At 43.4% G+C, this 15600-nt stretch overlaps 1 protein-coding gene across 2 annotated transcripts in view; it reads left to right on the forward strand.

Annotated features, from left to right (window-relative positions):
- The window catches only part of C8H11orf65 (chromosome 8 C11orf65 homolog), a 262871-nt gene that overhangs the window by 177360 nt on the left and 69911 nt on the right, over window positions 1-15600 (forward strand). For both annotated transcript variants that reach the window (XM_086933476.1, XM_086933477.1), the window contains one exon: window positions 11641-11696. In XM_086933476.1, the coding sequence (XP_086789602.1) occupies window positions 11641-11696 (56 nt within the window). The remainder of the gene's footprint in view (window positions 1-11640; window positions 11697-15600) is intronic.

Below are 15600 nucleotides of genomic sequence, written 5' to 3' on the forward strand. Positions count from 1 at the left end.
GATCTGGAGGTCAAGGGTCTTTGGTCTCCAGAGGAAAGGTTGCTTCACATCAACCTTCTAGAATTGCGGGCCATACGTCTGGCGCTCAAGGCCTTCCTCCCTTCCCTTCGCGGTCGGTCGGTCCAGGTCCTGACGGACAACACGACTGCGATGTGGTATGTCAACAAGCAGGGAGGAGTGGGGTCGCAGTGTCTCTGCAGGGAGGCTCTGCGCCTCTGGTCCTGGGTTCAGGACCACCAGATTTGTCTGATGGCAAATCATCTGGCCGGGGTTCTGAACGTGCGTGCAGACATTCTCAGTCGTCAGTTCTCTGCCGACCACGAGTGGAGGCTTCACCCGGAGGTTGTTCGTTACATCTTTCAGATGTGGGGGACTCCTCGGGTGGACCTGTTTGCCACTTGCGAGAATGCTCACTGCCCGTCATTCTGCAGTCTCCAGTATCCGATGCAAGGAGCATTGGGGGACACGTTTCAGTTGAGCTGGAGAGGTCAGCTCCTTCACGCGTTTCCTCCCATACCCTTGATTCCTCGTGTTCTGAGGAAGATTCGCCAAGACCGGGCCCAAGTCATATTGGTCGCCCCGGATTGGCCAAGAACGGTGTGGTACACAGATCTTCTCCACCTCTCCTCTCACCCGCCGCTCCGTCTCCCTCTCAGGGCAGACCTCCTCTCTCAGATGGAGGGGCAGGTTCTACACCCCCACCTCCAGACATTACACCTTCATGCCTGGAGATTGAACGGGGCAATCTGAACTCTTTCTCTCTCCCTAACGATGTGGTGGATGTCATTCTTTCTGCCAGGCGTGACTCCACCAAGTCCATTTATTCGTATAGGTGGACTAAGTTTGTGTCTTGGTGTAGGGAGAGGGATGTTGACCCGTTAAAGGCTCATTTATCTGATATTTTGTTATTTGCTCTTTCTCTGGCACGGCAGGGGTTTGCTGTTGCCACTGTCAAAGGTTACCTTTCGGCCTTATCGGCATTCCTCTGCTTGCCGGATCAGCCCTCTCTTTTTAAATCACCTGTGGTTTTAAGATTTTTGAAGGGGCTCACTAATAAGTTCCCTCCTTCTCCCTTTATTGTTCCACATTGGGACTTGAATCTTGTGTTAACCTATCTGATGGGTTCGCCGTTTGAACCATTACACAAGTGTCCGATGAGGCTTCTTTCTTTTAAGACGGTCTTCTTAGTTGCAATTACCTCGGCAAGGAGGGTAAGTGAGCTTCAAGCTCTTAGTTCCAAGCCCCCGTTTTTGTCCATCCATGCTGAAAGAATGGTTCTTAGGACCAGGGCTGCTTTTCTGCCTAAGGTGGTTACTCCCTTCCACCTAGGTCAATCCATTACCCTTCCTACCTTTTATCCTCCCCCACACCCTTCCAAGGAGGAGGAGAGGCTTCATCGCCTGGACCCGAAGAGAGCGGTTAGCTTCTATCTTGATAGGACTAAAGACTATCGAATAGACGATCAGCTCTTCGTGGGTTTTGCTGGCTGCAAGAAGGGCAGAGCGGTGCACAAGCGCACACTTTCCAGATGGATTATCCTGTGCATCAAGATTTGCTACTCTCTGGCGGGTAAGGATCCTCCTGAGGGTATTAGAGCTCATTCAACTAGAGCAAAGTCTGCTACTTCTGCATTGTCTAGAGGTGTTCCTGTTGAGGACATTTGCAGGGCCGCGACTTGGGCCTCCCTCCACACTTTTGCAAAGCACTACTGCTTGGATGCTGAGGTGAGGAGGGATGGCCACTTCGCGCGCTCTGTTCTCCAAGATTTCCTGGTGTAGCAGAGTGGACACCCTCCTCCGGGAGTGGGGACTGCTGTGGGACTCTATTCACAAGGTGAGGAATCCACACGGCAGATGTATCTATCAGAAGAACAAGTTACTTACCTTCGGTAACGCTTTTTCTGGTAGATACAATATCTGCCTGTGGATTCCTCACTGACCCACCCGCCTCCCCGTTGTCCACTCTGCTATACCTGATGTTATGTGCAAATGTAATTATGGTTTTATCTGACTTTGTATAGTTTTGCACTTTGATTGCATTTGTTTTGCATGTACTGTGTACATTGTGTATATATATATATATATATATATGTACTTGTTGGTCCGTCCGGGTGCCTCGAAGGCACGGAAAAAAGGGCGGAACTGACGTCATCACGCCGACGTGGGCCTTATGTGGAGTCGGTGACGTCAGACGGAGTCGCGCGCGAAGCCGTGCTCCTATGACGTCGTCCACGCCGGCGTGCTACGAAGAATTTTCCGAACGTTGCTGACGCAAGGGGGATATTCACAAGGTGAGGAATCCACAGGCAGATATTGTATCTACCAGAAAAAGAGTTACCGAAGGTAAGTAACTTGTTCATTTGACTCTTTCTCAATAACCTCTCCCCACAATTGCCTAATTCCATTCTACATCACTGAAAGCTCAACACATCTTTATTCAATGAATTAAAAGAGAAAAATATACATTTAAGTTCAAAGATATTCCTTACTCAGAACACATGATTTTGGAGAAAGATATCACACCAGAAGTCGGCATAGTGAAAGCAATAAAGGAAACACTTGAGCCTTTTAGCCTATAAGCTAAAATCAACTAAGATTTATTCAATGAATTACCATTAATCCACCCATTTACCACTTGTTCCTTCACTTTCCCCAGAACTTGATCCTCTTTCGTTGATGTGTTCTGTTCTCTTTCTCATCATGCTAACTCTTTAATTAAAACCCTGACTTAGTCTATTTCTCGCAGTTCTTGCATTAATTTGTCATCTTCATCAGTCACTCAAAAGACAATCCGCTATATTTGTATCCCTTTTATATTGTCAGCTTCAGAGTTAGTCTTTTACACTTAAACCCAACCTTTATATAAGTGGTGTGATCTGTTTTTCTAATTCTATTCCACATTTAAAAATGTGAATTAGAGATTTCTTTTTTTAAAATTATTTTCTATTGAGGGTTATGATGCAATACAAGGATTAAACAGTTAAATAGACACAAACGAAGCATTCACATTTGATACAAAAATGCAATAGCAGGGACATGATTTTCAAGATATACATAGACAGATTACAATTCATGATGTGGGAATAAAATTCATTTACATTCAAATTAGTATAACAATAAAATACTGATTCCAGATCAAATTCTAGCCTCCCTCCATTTCAAAACGGGAGCCCAGAAGCATCTTCCCATCTCCCGCTTTTTAACTCCTTTGAGTTCATATAAGCAAGACTCAATATTATGAATGCCCAAGAGTCTCGAGAGCCACATCTGAAAGGAGGGTGCAATAACATCTTTCCAACCAGCTGAAATCAGGATTCGAAGCACCACTACTGACATAAAAACTAGGGCTTCCTCATCCTCTTCCAAAGCCAATTTTGAGTCTGTACCCATTAATACCAACGTAGGGTATAGATCGATCTTGTGACCTCGCAGCCCCTCCCAGAATTTCATGATCTCATCCATAAGTGGGCCCAGCCTATCACAGGTAACAAACATGTGTACTAGGTCTGCTTGACATGAATTACACCTAGGGCAACAATCATCAGTCCTGACACCCCATGCAAATAATTTGGCCGGAGTATGGTACAAATTAAAAACTGTTTTATAATGTTAGAAGCCCGAAAAAGCTTTTTATTTACGCCAAGAGCAAGATCTAGATCAACATCGGGGTTTCCCAGTTTAGTAGCCCAAGCGCTTTCCATTTTTCCGATATCGTCCTGAATCCTTACTACCAGAAGGTCATAAATCACTTTAATCTTTCTGCTCCCTCTAACCAGGGCCTCAACAACAGGAATATCTACCTGGGGCTTCAGTTTAGGTCTTCGGGCCCTTAGAGTGCAGGCAATTTGTCCATAAACAAACCACTGGTTAGCAGGAATGCCAAACCGCTTTTGCAGGTCCTCAAACCCTATAATCGTATCCCCCTCCATGACATCTCCAATAGTCTTAACCCCCATTCTGTTCCAAGCCTGGAGATTCATATCTTTCCTCAATTGCCGAAGCAGACATGAGTTTTCCAAATGTATATAAGAGTTTACTTTCGGGGCATTAAAGTATTTCAAGATAGCTTTCCAGACAAACCAGGCCCCGTATAAAGTCTTAAAGCGTGCCTTCTTATAAAACCTACGTTCCACTTTGCACAGCAATAGGCCAGTGGCTTTCCCCCCCAACAGCATCTCAAAGATTGGGGGAGGCCCCTGGGTCCCTGCGTTTGAATTTTCCCCAGCGGGTCTGACATCAAATTGAAGCAAAATAGACATTTGAATCAGGAGGCAAGACCAATGGAACAATCTAAGATTTGGGAGTGCCATACCACCCTTTCCCTCGGCAGTGACATAAAGCTGGTAGAGCGTCTAATCTTGCCATACTGCCATATGAACCTTATAAAAACGGAGTCCAGCTGTTTCATTATTTTTTCCTCAATAAAAAGGGGTATAGCCCTAAAGAGATACAGCACTCTAGGAAACATTAAAATTTTTAGAGCATTGACCCTGCCTACCAAAGATGCAGTACATCTATTCTTTTCAATTCGGTCTCTACTGATGCATTAATTTTTACCCCTAAATAAATAGCTGAGTCCACAAATCTAGAATCGGATTTCACAATATTTTTTGAACAAATTATCTGTGTTTTAGTTTCATTTAGGAGGTACCCAGAGCCCTCACCAAAAACCTTCACCATCTGTACCAGAGCCAGTAGTGCCTGCTGGGGGTTCGTTGTGAATATGCCAGATCATCGGCATACGCTAGTAACTTATTAACATGGCCGTTAAAAATCACAGGAGGGATACTAGGGCTCTCTAATATTCTCTGGATAAGGGGATCGATATACAGAGAAAAGAGGATAGGGGAACAGAGGCAACCCTGGCGGGTCCCTCTCTTTATAGTAAATTTGTCTGACTTTTCCCCCGTAGCATTAACTCTAGCAGCCGGGTCCACATACATGGCTTTGAGCGCTCTGATGACTTTCTCCCCAAAACCCCTTCCTGCCAATATACCCCAAAGAAAGCTCCAATCAACGCGATCAAACGCTTTCTCTACGTCGAGCAGGATCATCGCAATCTCCCCCGCCCCCCGTGGCATCCTGGGCATCAAATAATGTTATAGCTCTACGTGTATGATCTGTTGTGCCCCATCCGGGAACAAACCCATGCTGCCACAGGAAGACGAGACGAATCAGGGACTACCCCTGAGTATACAATCCCATTGAAAAGGTCGACCAACAATGGGACAATCTCACGTTCTATTGCTTTGTACACCTCCAGGGGGATCCCGTCTGGGCCGGCGGCTTTTCCGGGTGCTAACTCTCGCAATGCAGCCAGGACCTCGGCGTGTGATATATCTTTATCGAGGCCCGCTCTGGTTACATCATTCAAACAAGGACCGTTATCTGGATACTCCTCCCCCTGGTTGCTCTCAGTATCCCCCACATCATACAGTTTTTTATAAAAAATTTCAAATACCCTCAGTACATCCTTAATTTCCGTATAAACATTTCCATCTTCCTCAATGCAAGTGATATGATTTTTAGATATTTCCTGCCTTAGCCGAAGGGCAAGGGCTCTACCGGCTTGCTCTCCTCTTTTATATCTTTTTGCCCTTGAAGATTGAAAATCCCTGATTGCCTTTTGTGTTACCTCCTTCTGTAATGCCGCTTTAACTGCCACCAATACATTATGGCTTTCCTTACCAGCTCCACCAGAGGCAATATATCTGATATGCTGTTCCTCCGCAGTAGACAGCATGCCCATAAGTTTCTCTACCTCCGCCCTAAACTCTCTTCTAAACCTGGCAGAACAGCTAATCGTCTCTCCCCTTAAAGCAGCTTTAAAAACCTCCCAGACCCCAATCCATGATGTACTATACTATTTGCTGCAAAAAATTCTCCCACCCATTTATACAAATGATCTACAAACCTGTTGTCTGCCAACAATCGCATTTTGAATGTCCAATATGACTTTGACCTCTCCACTCTTCCCAGATCATATATTAGCAACAATGGGTTATGGTCTGAGATTGCTCTTGGGAGTTTAATAATCTCCACCTTCTCTATCTCTGAAGAGGAAATAAATAAGTAATCTAGTTTTGAATACTTCTGAGCAGGATTTGAGAAATACGTAAAACCAGGATTCTGGGGTTCTTTAGTTCGCCATACATCCTGCAACCAGTGCGAGCTAATAAGGGCCTGAACTGATCTGAAAATTCTGGGTTTCCGCCCCACATAGGATATTCCATTACCCCAGTCCGATTAGATATTTAAATCTCCTGCAACTGCTAAGGAGGTAGGCCAATTAGCTAACTCTACTTCTACGAAATCAAAAATTTCAGGATCATCATCATTCGAGCCATATATCCCACAGATTGTAAGACCCAGATCCATTTCGGCAATTACCCATCTACCATTACTATCCGTTTTCACTTTCCTGGCCTTTCCCAGAGCAGTTCTTACTAAAATGGCAACTCCCCTGATAGTTGAGGATTGTGTTGAGCATGCCACCAGCTCAAAGCCTTTTAAAAATAGTAGATTTCTCTTAGCCCAGGGGAGATGGGTCTCCTGAAGACAGAGGACATCTATTCTGTTGTGCTTCACCACATATTCTAGTCTCTGCCTTTTCTTCCAGTGGTTCAAGCCCCCCACATTCATTGTACAAATTCTAATGTTTGTCATCTAATTGAACAAAGCCACCTACAACACGAAACTGCTCAGATATTTTTATATTTGTTAGCTCTTTTTGTCTTCTATCAATATTGCACCATTCCCTCCTTTTCCCATTTTTTACCCCGACCCCCTCCCCACCCTTCCCCACCCCAGAAAGCCCACCACCCCTACCCGCCAGACCCCTACCCCGCCACCCTACTCTGTGAGGCGCTCAGAACTAGTCTGTGCGTGTGATGGAACACGGTACGTGCGGTGAGAACTACCTATATCAGTACATCCAACAAATTACAAAAAATTGGAGCTCAAAAAGTTGCAAGTCTACAAAAAGTCATGCACAAGATTCAGCATCAGCCGATAGCCAGCAGCCCATTCCATCATCTTGGGAGCAGCAGTCATCCTAGCTTCCTATAGAGTCCAAGTATTCCTTTGCTTTGATCTCAGATGAGAAAAACAATGTCCTCCCTTTGTTAATAATCTTCAGCTGCGCCGTGTTTATTAGAAATGTATACATCTTTTTGTCCTGAAAGGGCTTAATCTGACCTCTTAAACGCCAGCGTCTTTCTACCGTCGTGTGGCAGAAATCCGGCCGCACGAAAAATGAGAACCCATCACATCCTCGCATTAGGCCTTGCTAGATCAGAGATAGCCTGTCGCAAAATAAAGTTTCCTAGGAAGATCAGAATCGCCCTGGGTTTGTCCCCTTCTTTCGTATTCCTTTTGACCTTAAAAGGGGTACGATGAACTCTCTGCAGCTCAATGGACCAAATTCCAATTTGCTAACTCGGGGAATGCCTGTTCAAAGAGCTTGATGGTAAATGCCCTGATATCTGACCCCTCTGATCCCTCCGGGATTCCCAGAACCCTCAGGTTGTTTCTACGGACCCTGTTCTCCATCTCTTCAAGCTTCCATTGGATGTCTACAACCTGGGAGCTTTGTGCGTTAACCTTGGCTACTGCCACCTCCACCTCCGCTTCTGTTGCGACAATCCTGTCCTCCAGATTTGAGACTCTGTCCCCGGTGTTTATACAGGCCTTAGACAGCTTCCTAACCACGCTCCTCATTTTCCTCATTGCTCATTGTGATTTACGGTTTTCCTGCTGTGTCTCTTCCCTGTGGGCTATAATCTCCTGATGGATTGTTTCTAATAGGGACATTTGTGCCCTCTCAATACCCGGGCTGCCCTGTAGAGGTAATGAGGCGGAGTGGTCCCAGCTCAATTCGCACCGGAGGTCTTTCTGGCCCTTCGCCGCAGCTGCTGATACTTTCAATGCAGTTGCCGGGTGCTCCATCTCTGGTTCACTCTCAGAGTCCCCAAGAGAGCTGCAATCACCATCTTCCTCCTCCTCAGACCATTCCACGCCATCAGAGGCCGAAAAAAAGGCTTCACTTTGAGCCCCATCCCCAGCCCCAGTTCCAGTGACCTCACCAACATCTCCCTGCTCCAATAGAGCTAGTTCTTCCTTACCTCCAAAGTCAATAACATCCATAGCACCCTGAGCCTGTGCCTGTATTTGGGGATCAGATGTCGCCCCTGCCGTCTCTCCCAGTTCTACAACGGAGTCCCCGGGGCCCCCTCCTTCCTTTGACCCCTTTAGCACCCCCACCTTGCCCTGCGTTGCCACTTCAGCTTGCAAATCATCGGTTTCCGAAGGGATAGTCCTGCTGGCAATGTACACATCCTGGGGTACCTGTAATGCCTCAGTCTCATCTACAGTCAATTCTGCCAATACAGGCATACCCCCTGCTGCCTCCGCCACCTTCTCCTTACCAGCTTTTGTAAGCATCTCGGCTATTGAAACTGTAGTCTGCCGGGTCCGGGTCACAGGTTGCTGTTTTTCTTTAAGATTATCTGGTGTCGGTGTTTGTGCTCCTGTTACCTTAGTTGCGCCCTCCTCTCGAAGATTTTGAGGCGGCTTTAGAAGCTTGGTTTAGTTTTGGAGCCATAGTCTCCCCAAATGCTCCCTTTGCAAACTGCACGAACACCCAAACGGCTTCCTCTTCGGGCGTTCTGACCTCCGAAGGAGCCGCAGCGTTTCGAGCTGGGGGAGAGAGCCGATAACACAGCCGCCGGTCCTCGCAGTATACGCGCTGCCGATCCGCGACAGGATAGCGCAGCCAGCATGCCTCTGAAAATCCCCAATTGCTGCTCCACTTCACTTCCAAATCCACAGCAAACAGTAAGTAGGCGCTCGGCTAATGCTGAGCTTCCATTGAGCTCCTTCGGTTACCAGTCTCACCACAGCGCCGTTACAGCCACAACTAAGCGGCCGCCATCTTGCCACTCTACTATCCACAAACTGGTTTAATGGTGAATTAGAGATTTCTGATCAGTGATCAATCAGTTTTAATGATGAACTGCAATTCCTACATGTAATTTATAAAATGGGTCATTGTTCAACAGCAATCTTGGGCTTCTCATTCAATCACCAACTATTCCTGTCATATTCCTTTTAACCTGCTTGACACAAATCCCACTTTTTTTACTTTTTCATTAGTATTGCGAGTTAAAACTGCAGAATCCCAACCTTGTCCGCATTAGTGATTATATATGTTTTACTACGTATGTTAAGATATCCTAATGTTGATGTCTTTCTTACGTGGTCTTTTCTTGCATGCTTCCTGACATTCACTAGTCATTCAAAAATAGCAGATTTCTGCATCATTAGACTTCTTATTGTTTCAATGATCTCAGCCAAATAATGCACATATTTGGAAAGATAATCAACTAAGCCTAAAAATAAAATCTTAGTTGATTATAGCTTATAGGCTAAAAGGTTGAAGCGTTTCCTTTATTGCTTTCACTATGCTGACTTCTGGTGTGATATCTTTCTAAAAAATCATGTGTTCTGAGTAAGGAATATCTTTGAACTTAAATTTATATTTTTCTCTTTTAATTGCCCTCGTTGAGTCTTCCACACTTAGCATGAGCTCTTTGAATATCTTGTCGTGTTCTGTCTCCGCAATACCTTTTTGTTTCAAAACTTTGTTGGACACATTGTGTATTTGCAATCCCCTCAAGCATCCTTTGTGTTAGTAACCCTCTGGAACAGGGTTAAACTGAATGGCCTTAGGGCAATTTGGCAGTGGCAGAAGGGCTGATCTGACAGGTCATTATGTGGGCTATTTTTTTTTGGGGCTCTTTGCGAGCCTGTTTTATGGCCTAATGGACTAGTTTGTACTGTTGATTTCCCCCACAAATATTTGTTTTACCTCTAGAACATTCTTATTTCACATACATTGGTAAAAAAAAACTTTTGACTCAATATCGACAAATCACATTTCCTTCTCCACATGTACTTTTAGAATGCATGTGCCCTGGGTACCCATCCACAATGATGAAGCGTCACAATTCTATTGTCAGTATTAAGATTTTTTTCAATGTTCTCCTTTGTTTTCAATTTTCTTTTATTCTTCCTTTGTTTTTTCATTTTTGTTAATTTCTAATTCTTTGGATGGGTCTTAAGGGGTATCAATCAATTGAGGCCACAATGCTATATGTTCTATTACAATAGTATTCAGAATGTAGATGAGGGACTTTTTGACCATACGTTTTTCTTTTACATTATTGTTAATTGTGCTTCTTTCTTAGAACACCACATTCACTTTTAGTATAAAATATTTCACAAACAATATTTCAAAGACATTAGCTGGTTGTCCTTCCCTGTCTCCAACTGGTAAATATCAGACAAGTCTTCATATAGTCTTTTTACGCCAAGAGAGTCAAGCAGTATTGCTTGTTTTCTCTAGGGAGCAATTCTATTGCCTTCTGTGGTTATAATGTATGTAGAAAATATTTCATCTCCACAGTTTTCATTGTACAAGTGGGTCACCTGCATTGACTAAGATCAATGGATGTGGCAGCATTCTTTTGTGCAATAAGAATCTTCAGAATAGAATATTGCCAACACAAACTAAAAAAAAAGTATGAATATACCGAATTAAAATATTTGACTTAGTTAACTTTCACAACAATCTTTTCTAAGTTCCTTCATGCTCAATTCAATTTTTCCAGATTATGTTTTCCTCGGTTAAAAGGTCTCCAATCCATTATTCCAAACTATACACTCATGCTATAGTATTTTTGGTATATGTATTGCCGTTACCGCTAACTACGTAACTTCTCTTGTGCTTGTTTCCTCGCTAAGTGTCTCTCCTTTATTGGATTAGTATCTGATGCTTAAAGGGAAAGTCAGGTACTGTTTCATATCCAAAGCTCTTTACTAACCTAAAGGTTAATCAATCAGTCGGGATTTGTTGAGCCCAACTTATCACCTGATAGCATAACCAGACTGAGTAACAATGGCTTGCAGTAAAAAAAAGACATATTCGTTATTATGTCTTTCTTTGTGATGTCACTTAATTTGGCAGGACGGAGTGGTCAATGGCTGAGCAAGTCATAAAGAAATGCTTTCAGGAAAGTGTCTTTTAAACGTTGGGCTTGTGGAATTGCACAGCCTAGTCGTTTTTCTCCTCACACATAATTCTACTACTCTAAAATTAAAAAAACCTTTAAAGGACATTTTCAAATTAATTTACATTTTAAGGGAAAAAAGTTAATCTACTGCATGCTTTGATAATTTACCTATGAGCTGAGCAGAATTGTTCCAATAAATGTCAGAGTGGAGTTTCTATATTTTTTGTTTTGTTTAGAGGTGAAGATCCTTGACGCTTGACCTGCACAGCAAAGTCCGTAGAATTGTTGTTGACTCACATCAAATTGAGTTTGTTTATTGGCTGAAGTACAAGATCTCCAGCCAGTAGTTCCTATAGCTCTGTCTCAGCGGATTCAGATAGAACATAGAAAATGGTGAAATGATCAAATCTAGAACTTTGACATGGAACGCTTTTGTTACTTACCATAAAATGTAATACCACTGAAACTGAGGCCAAAGAAACTGCAATGATAACATTATCGAAACATGTTATTATTAATATTTAATTCTGCAGATAAAAACAATTAACTGTTTGTGATTATTTTTTTAGGTATATGGGCAGTTGGAAGAAAACTGGGACAAGTATGTCTTCAACAGCTTATACAGGTACAGTACAGTTTTTCATGTTATATATTCTGTTTATTTGAGGAAACCAAGAACCATTTAGACAAACTTTTTTTTAAATCCATTCATAAAATGTAATTCTAATAACATCAACTCATTACACATGTTTTTCAAAATGTACTCTTGGACTGTTTTTTTATTTGCAGTGCTCTGTATTGATTTTCAGTTTATAAGTTTAGACATGAAGCACTTTATCCTGGGTGCTGTGCCTCCAGGGGTTTAAGAGCTACATAATTACTACACACTGGGTCATACAGTCTGATTCAGAAATAATTGCTTGCTTCAGAAAAAATAAATGGACACATTACAAGGCCTTTTGAAGGCACAGACAGAAATGCAAGTCAACACCACTATAAGATTATGTGTGGACTGCATCACTAAAGTATTAGATGGTGAAGTAATATATCTCAAGGAATGGGAGAGGATGTGTCTAGAGCTGCTGACTTGAGAAAAATATATTTTTGAGGCCTTGTGCTGCTAGCTTACCTCACCTTGTGAAGGTGACCCTCCTCTACTTCTAGAATAATAGCACAGCTTGAAATAATGTATTACCAATGAAAAATATGTACACAGCTATAACTCTATGGAGGCCCTCCATCGAAGGGCACTGATTTTACACTTATTTTAATCCAAAACAGCTATTTTCCTGATGTGACCATCAGTCCAATACATTTCAGTAGAAAGAAAGATGTGACCAGTATTCCGATGTTCGAACACAGTCATTGCTACTTTGACAGGTTAAAGTCTGTATAGAAAACATCTATATATCTCTTTTCTCTGGAGTGAAACTGAAACCAGAAACATTACACAAAACATTTGAATAAACATTTGAGAAAAAATTGCATTGGACCTGGCTTACAACATGATACCAGAGGTTAGAAAATGACTGGCATGGCATTGCATAGATTTTAAGGAAAAATATTTTTCACCTTACATCATGCACAGGGCCATTGGGATTAGGTGACAAGGGAGGGTCAAAATATGTGGCAAGAAAAAAGGCAAATTATGTGGTATCATGCACATTTTGTGAAAGCAAGATGCATTATACTATTTTAACACATACAGACTCACTGGAAAAAGGTTTTCACACCTATTAGTACCAGTTTAGTACCCAAATACAGCAATAAGCAACTAAAAGGTGGCCAGTCCATCTTTGCCAAGGGCCTTCCACTGCATGACAACACGTCATGTTTTAGTAAAGTTTGGTCCTAGCTGAAGCTAGGATCAAGCATTTTATTGTGTTAAAATCTGCAAATTAGGCAGCAGATAATGGATTATGTCGCAAATCCATACCTGTGCGTAAACACCAAAGTCGCATAATCACATAATTCGGGTGGACTTTTTGGTAGAAAATGTTTCCACTGTCCACCGCCAGGATGGTATGGCTTGGGTATTTATTCAAAGGTAAGGAAGCTGCAGCTAGAAGTCTCTATCAGATGAATTAGTTACTTACCTTTGGTAACGCATTATGTGGTAGAGACAATATCTAGCTACAAAGTCTGTACAGACTCACCCTTGCATCCCCGCTCTGCGGACTCATTTGTTAGGCCTAGCGTTGCTCCCATTTCAGGGCCCTAGTTCTGGCACACACAAAAGTCAGTTCTGTTCATGGCTTTGCGTTTCTGGCATGGAAAAAGTGAAAACGAACTGATATCCGCGCGCCTGGGTGGCGCCTAGATAGGTGACAGTGCTGTCATACCTGATGCTAACGACACCGACGACATCAAGCAGAGCTGAACAGAGTCATCCGACGGTGCGCAGGGGTACTGCTCACGCAAAAGTTTCCGGATCCAGCCTGATACCTGGTAAATTCAAAGTTAAAGAATATGCAGCTAGATATTGACTCAAACAGATAATGCATTACTGAAGGTAAGTTATGTTATGTTATGTTATGTTATCCTGCATTTCTAAAGCCCGCAGTTACTCAGAGTATCCCGGCGCTGCTACCCTGAACCCCCGTCCACCAACACAGCAGACAACGCTGAGCCATGAAGACCGAGTCCTCACCCCTTCTCCAGGTGAACAATAACTGCGTGTCATCCGCAAGTAAATTCTACTTTAATGTCCCCTGCCCAAAAAAATGAATATGAACTAGTGCTCATGTAAAGTGTTCACCGAGTACAACAGCCCTGATTGGAGCACAACAGCTGGTCTGTTCCAACTACGGGCGACGAGGAAATTAAAGGGGGCAGACTTAAAGATGCAGCGGAGCACAAGGATTTGTAAAGGTGCATGCACCAGCCATTCTGGGGAGTCAGACAAACACCAGCAGGAAACTAATGCAAGCAGCAAAGTGGGAGGGGTTTGGGGTACAGGGAAATATTCTCACTTTAAAGTCAAAGAAGGAAAATTACTTTGCGTCAGGCACTTGATTTTAGTCTTTGAAGGCACAGCAAATGTGAGGAGGTAACAAGAATTACAGTCCTGGTTACATAAACAGGAGTTGGAGCACAGTCAAACAGAAACACAAGCAGGGAAACATCGATCTGGTCAAATGCTCTTAGGGAAAGGGAAAAGTAGACCCTAAACAGATGCTACAATGAAGCAAGTGGAAGGGTACAAGTACTGAGGAATGCTTCTTGGATTGAAAAAGAGGGACAAATAGGAAAGACTGACCACTAGCAAGAAAGGATTTTTTAAAGGACACAAACAAACCAATGAAAAGCAGTAAGCCCATAAAGATGTATATACTGAAGTATATATTAAAGTATATACAAGAGGTTTTCCTCAACCTTATAAACTTCTGCTCTAAGAATAGTTCTGCAGAGGGAAGTTTTAACTTTCCTGGGATCCCTATCAAACTAATATTGTTTCTGATAAGCGGCCATCTGCATCTTCTGCTCTATTGAGTAGGACCTCCACTGCCACCTGCCAATTGTCTGTGGTCAGGGAGGAGCAAGTTCAAGTCTGTGGCAACAGCATTGATTTGGGGTGGATTTCTTCATGGATGGCTTGATGCATAGCTTCAAATTTCTCATTATGGCCTACAAGGGTCGTCTCAACTGATTTTAGCATGTTCTCAGTATCTGAGCTGCCTTCAGTTTCCATCTCTGTATGCTTCTCAGCAGGGAAACCCTTTTCTCCTCTTGGGTGGAATAGCTCATCAAGGAGTGACAGCTCAAGGGCGGCGTGCCCACATCCTACAGAGGTATTGGAATAATGTGGCCCCCTGATTGTCTGCTGTGGCCGCTCTCATCTCCTCATTGAGAATCAATACATGGATGGATATGTCTGAGACACTGTGCTGTCCCTCAGTGTTTGTGACATCATGTTTGCTCAGAGTGGGCCTCTCTCTGTCATTATCCGCAGGCTCCAATAGACCTAAATCATGCCTGGGATGATCTGCTCGCATTTCGAGTCGATGCAAACGTTTTTAATTTTATTTTTTGCTGCTGCTTACCCTGCGTTCTCCCCCCCTACCTCCGATCCGTGCTGGCTGCCACTGTTGCAAGTGTGGGTCTTCCCCACTGTCGCTGCTCAGGGCTCTGCAAGTCAATATGGAAAAGCACAGCTGGGCCAAGGAACAGCTGCGCACAACTGACTCTTATGATGGCTCTAGGTCTAGCTCTCCTTTTAATCCCGGGTCCACTGGTGTCTTCTGAGCACCCCTGACCCGGTCCTCAAGCCGCCCCCCAGGCTCGCCTCTCACCATGAGACTGTAATGATGATGTTTCCATGATGCCCTTCGTGAACAGCGCAGGGGTGTGTCTCATTCTATCTTGGACTCTTAATGAAAATTTGAAAATACTTTTTGTATAGCTATCTCTCTCACCTCTCACTTTCAGCTAGGCGCTGAAAGTGAGAAGTGATTTGTGCAAGCTGACAGCAGTTGGTTGACCTGAAAACTGCAAGACTTTCTTTTTAACAATTGCATGATAATTTGCTG

The sequence above is a fragment of the Lissotriton vulgaris genome, chromosome 8 (genome assembly GCF_964263255.1).
Source record: "Lissotriton vulgaris chromosome 8, aLisVul1.2, whole genome shotgun sequence".
In the NCBI taxonomy this organism is placed as follows: Eukaryota; Metazoa; Chordata; class Amphibia; order Caudata; family Salamandridae; genus Lissotriton; species Lissotriton vulgaris.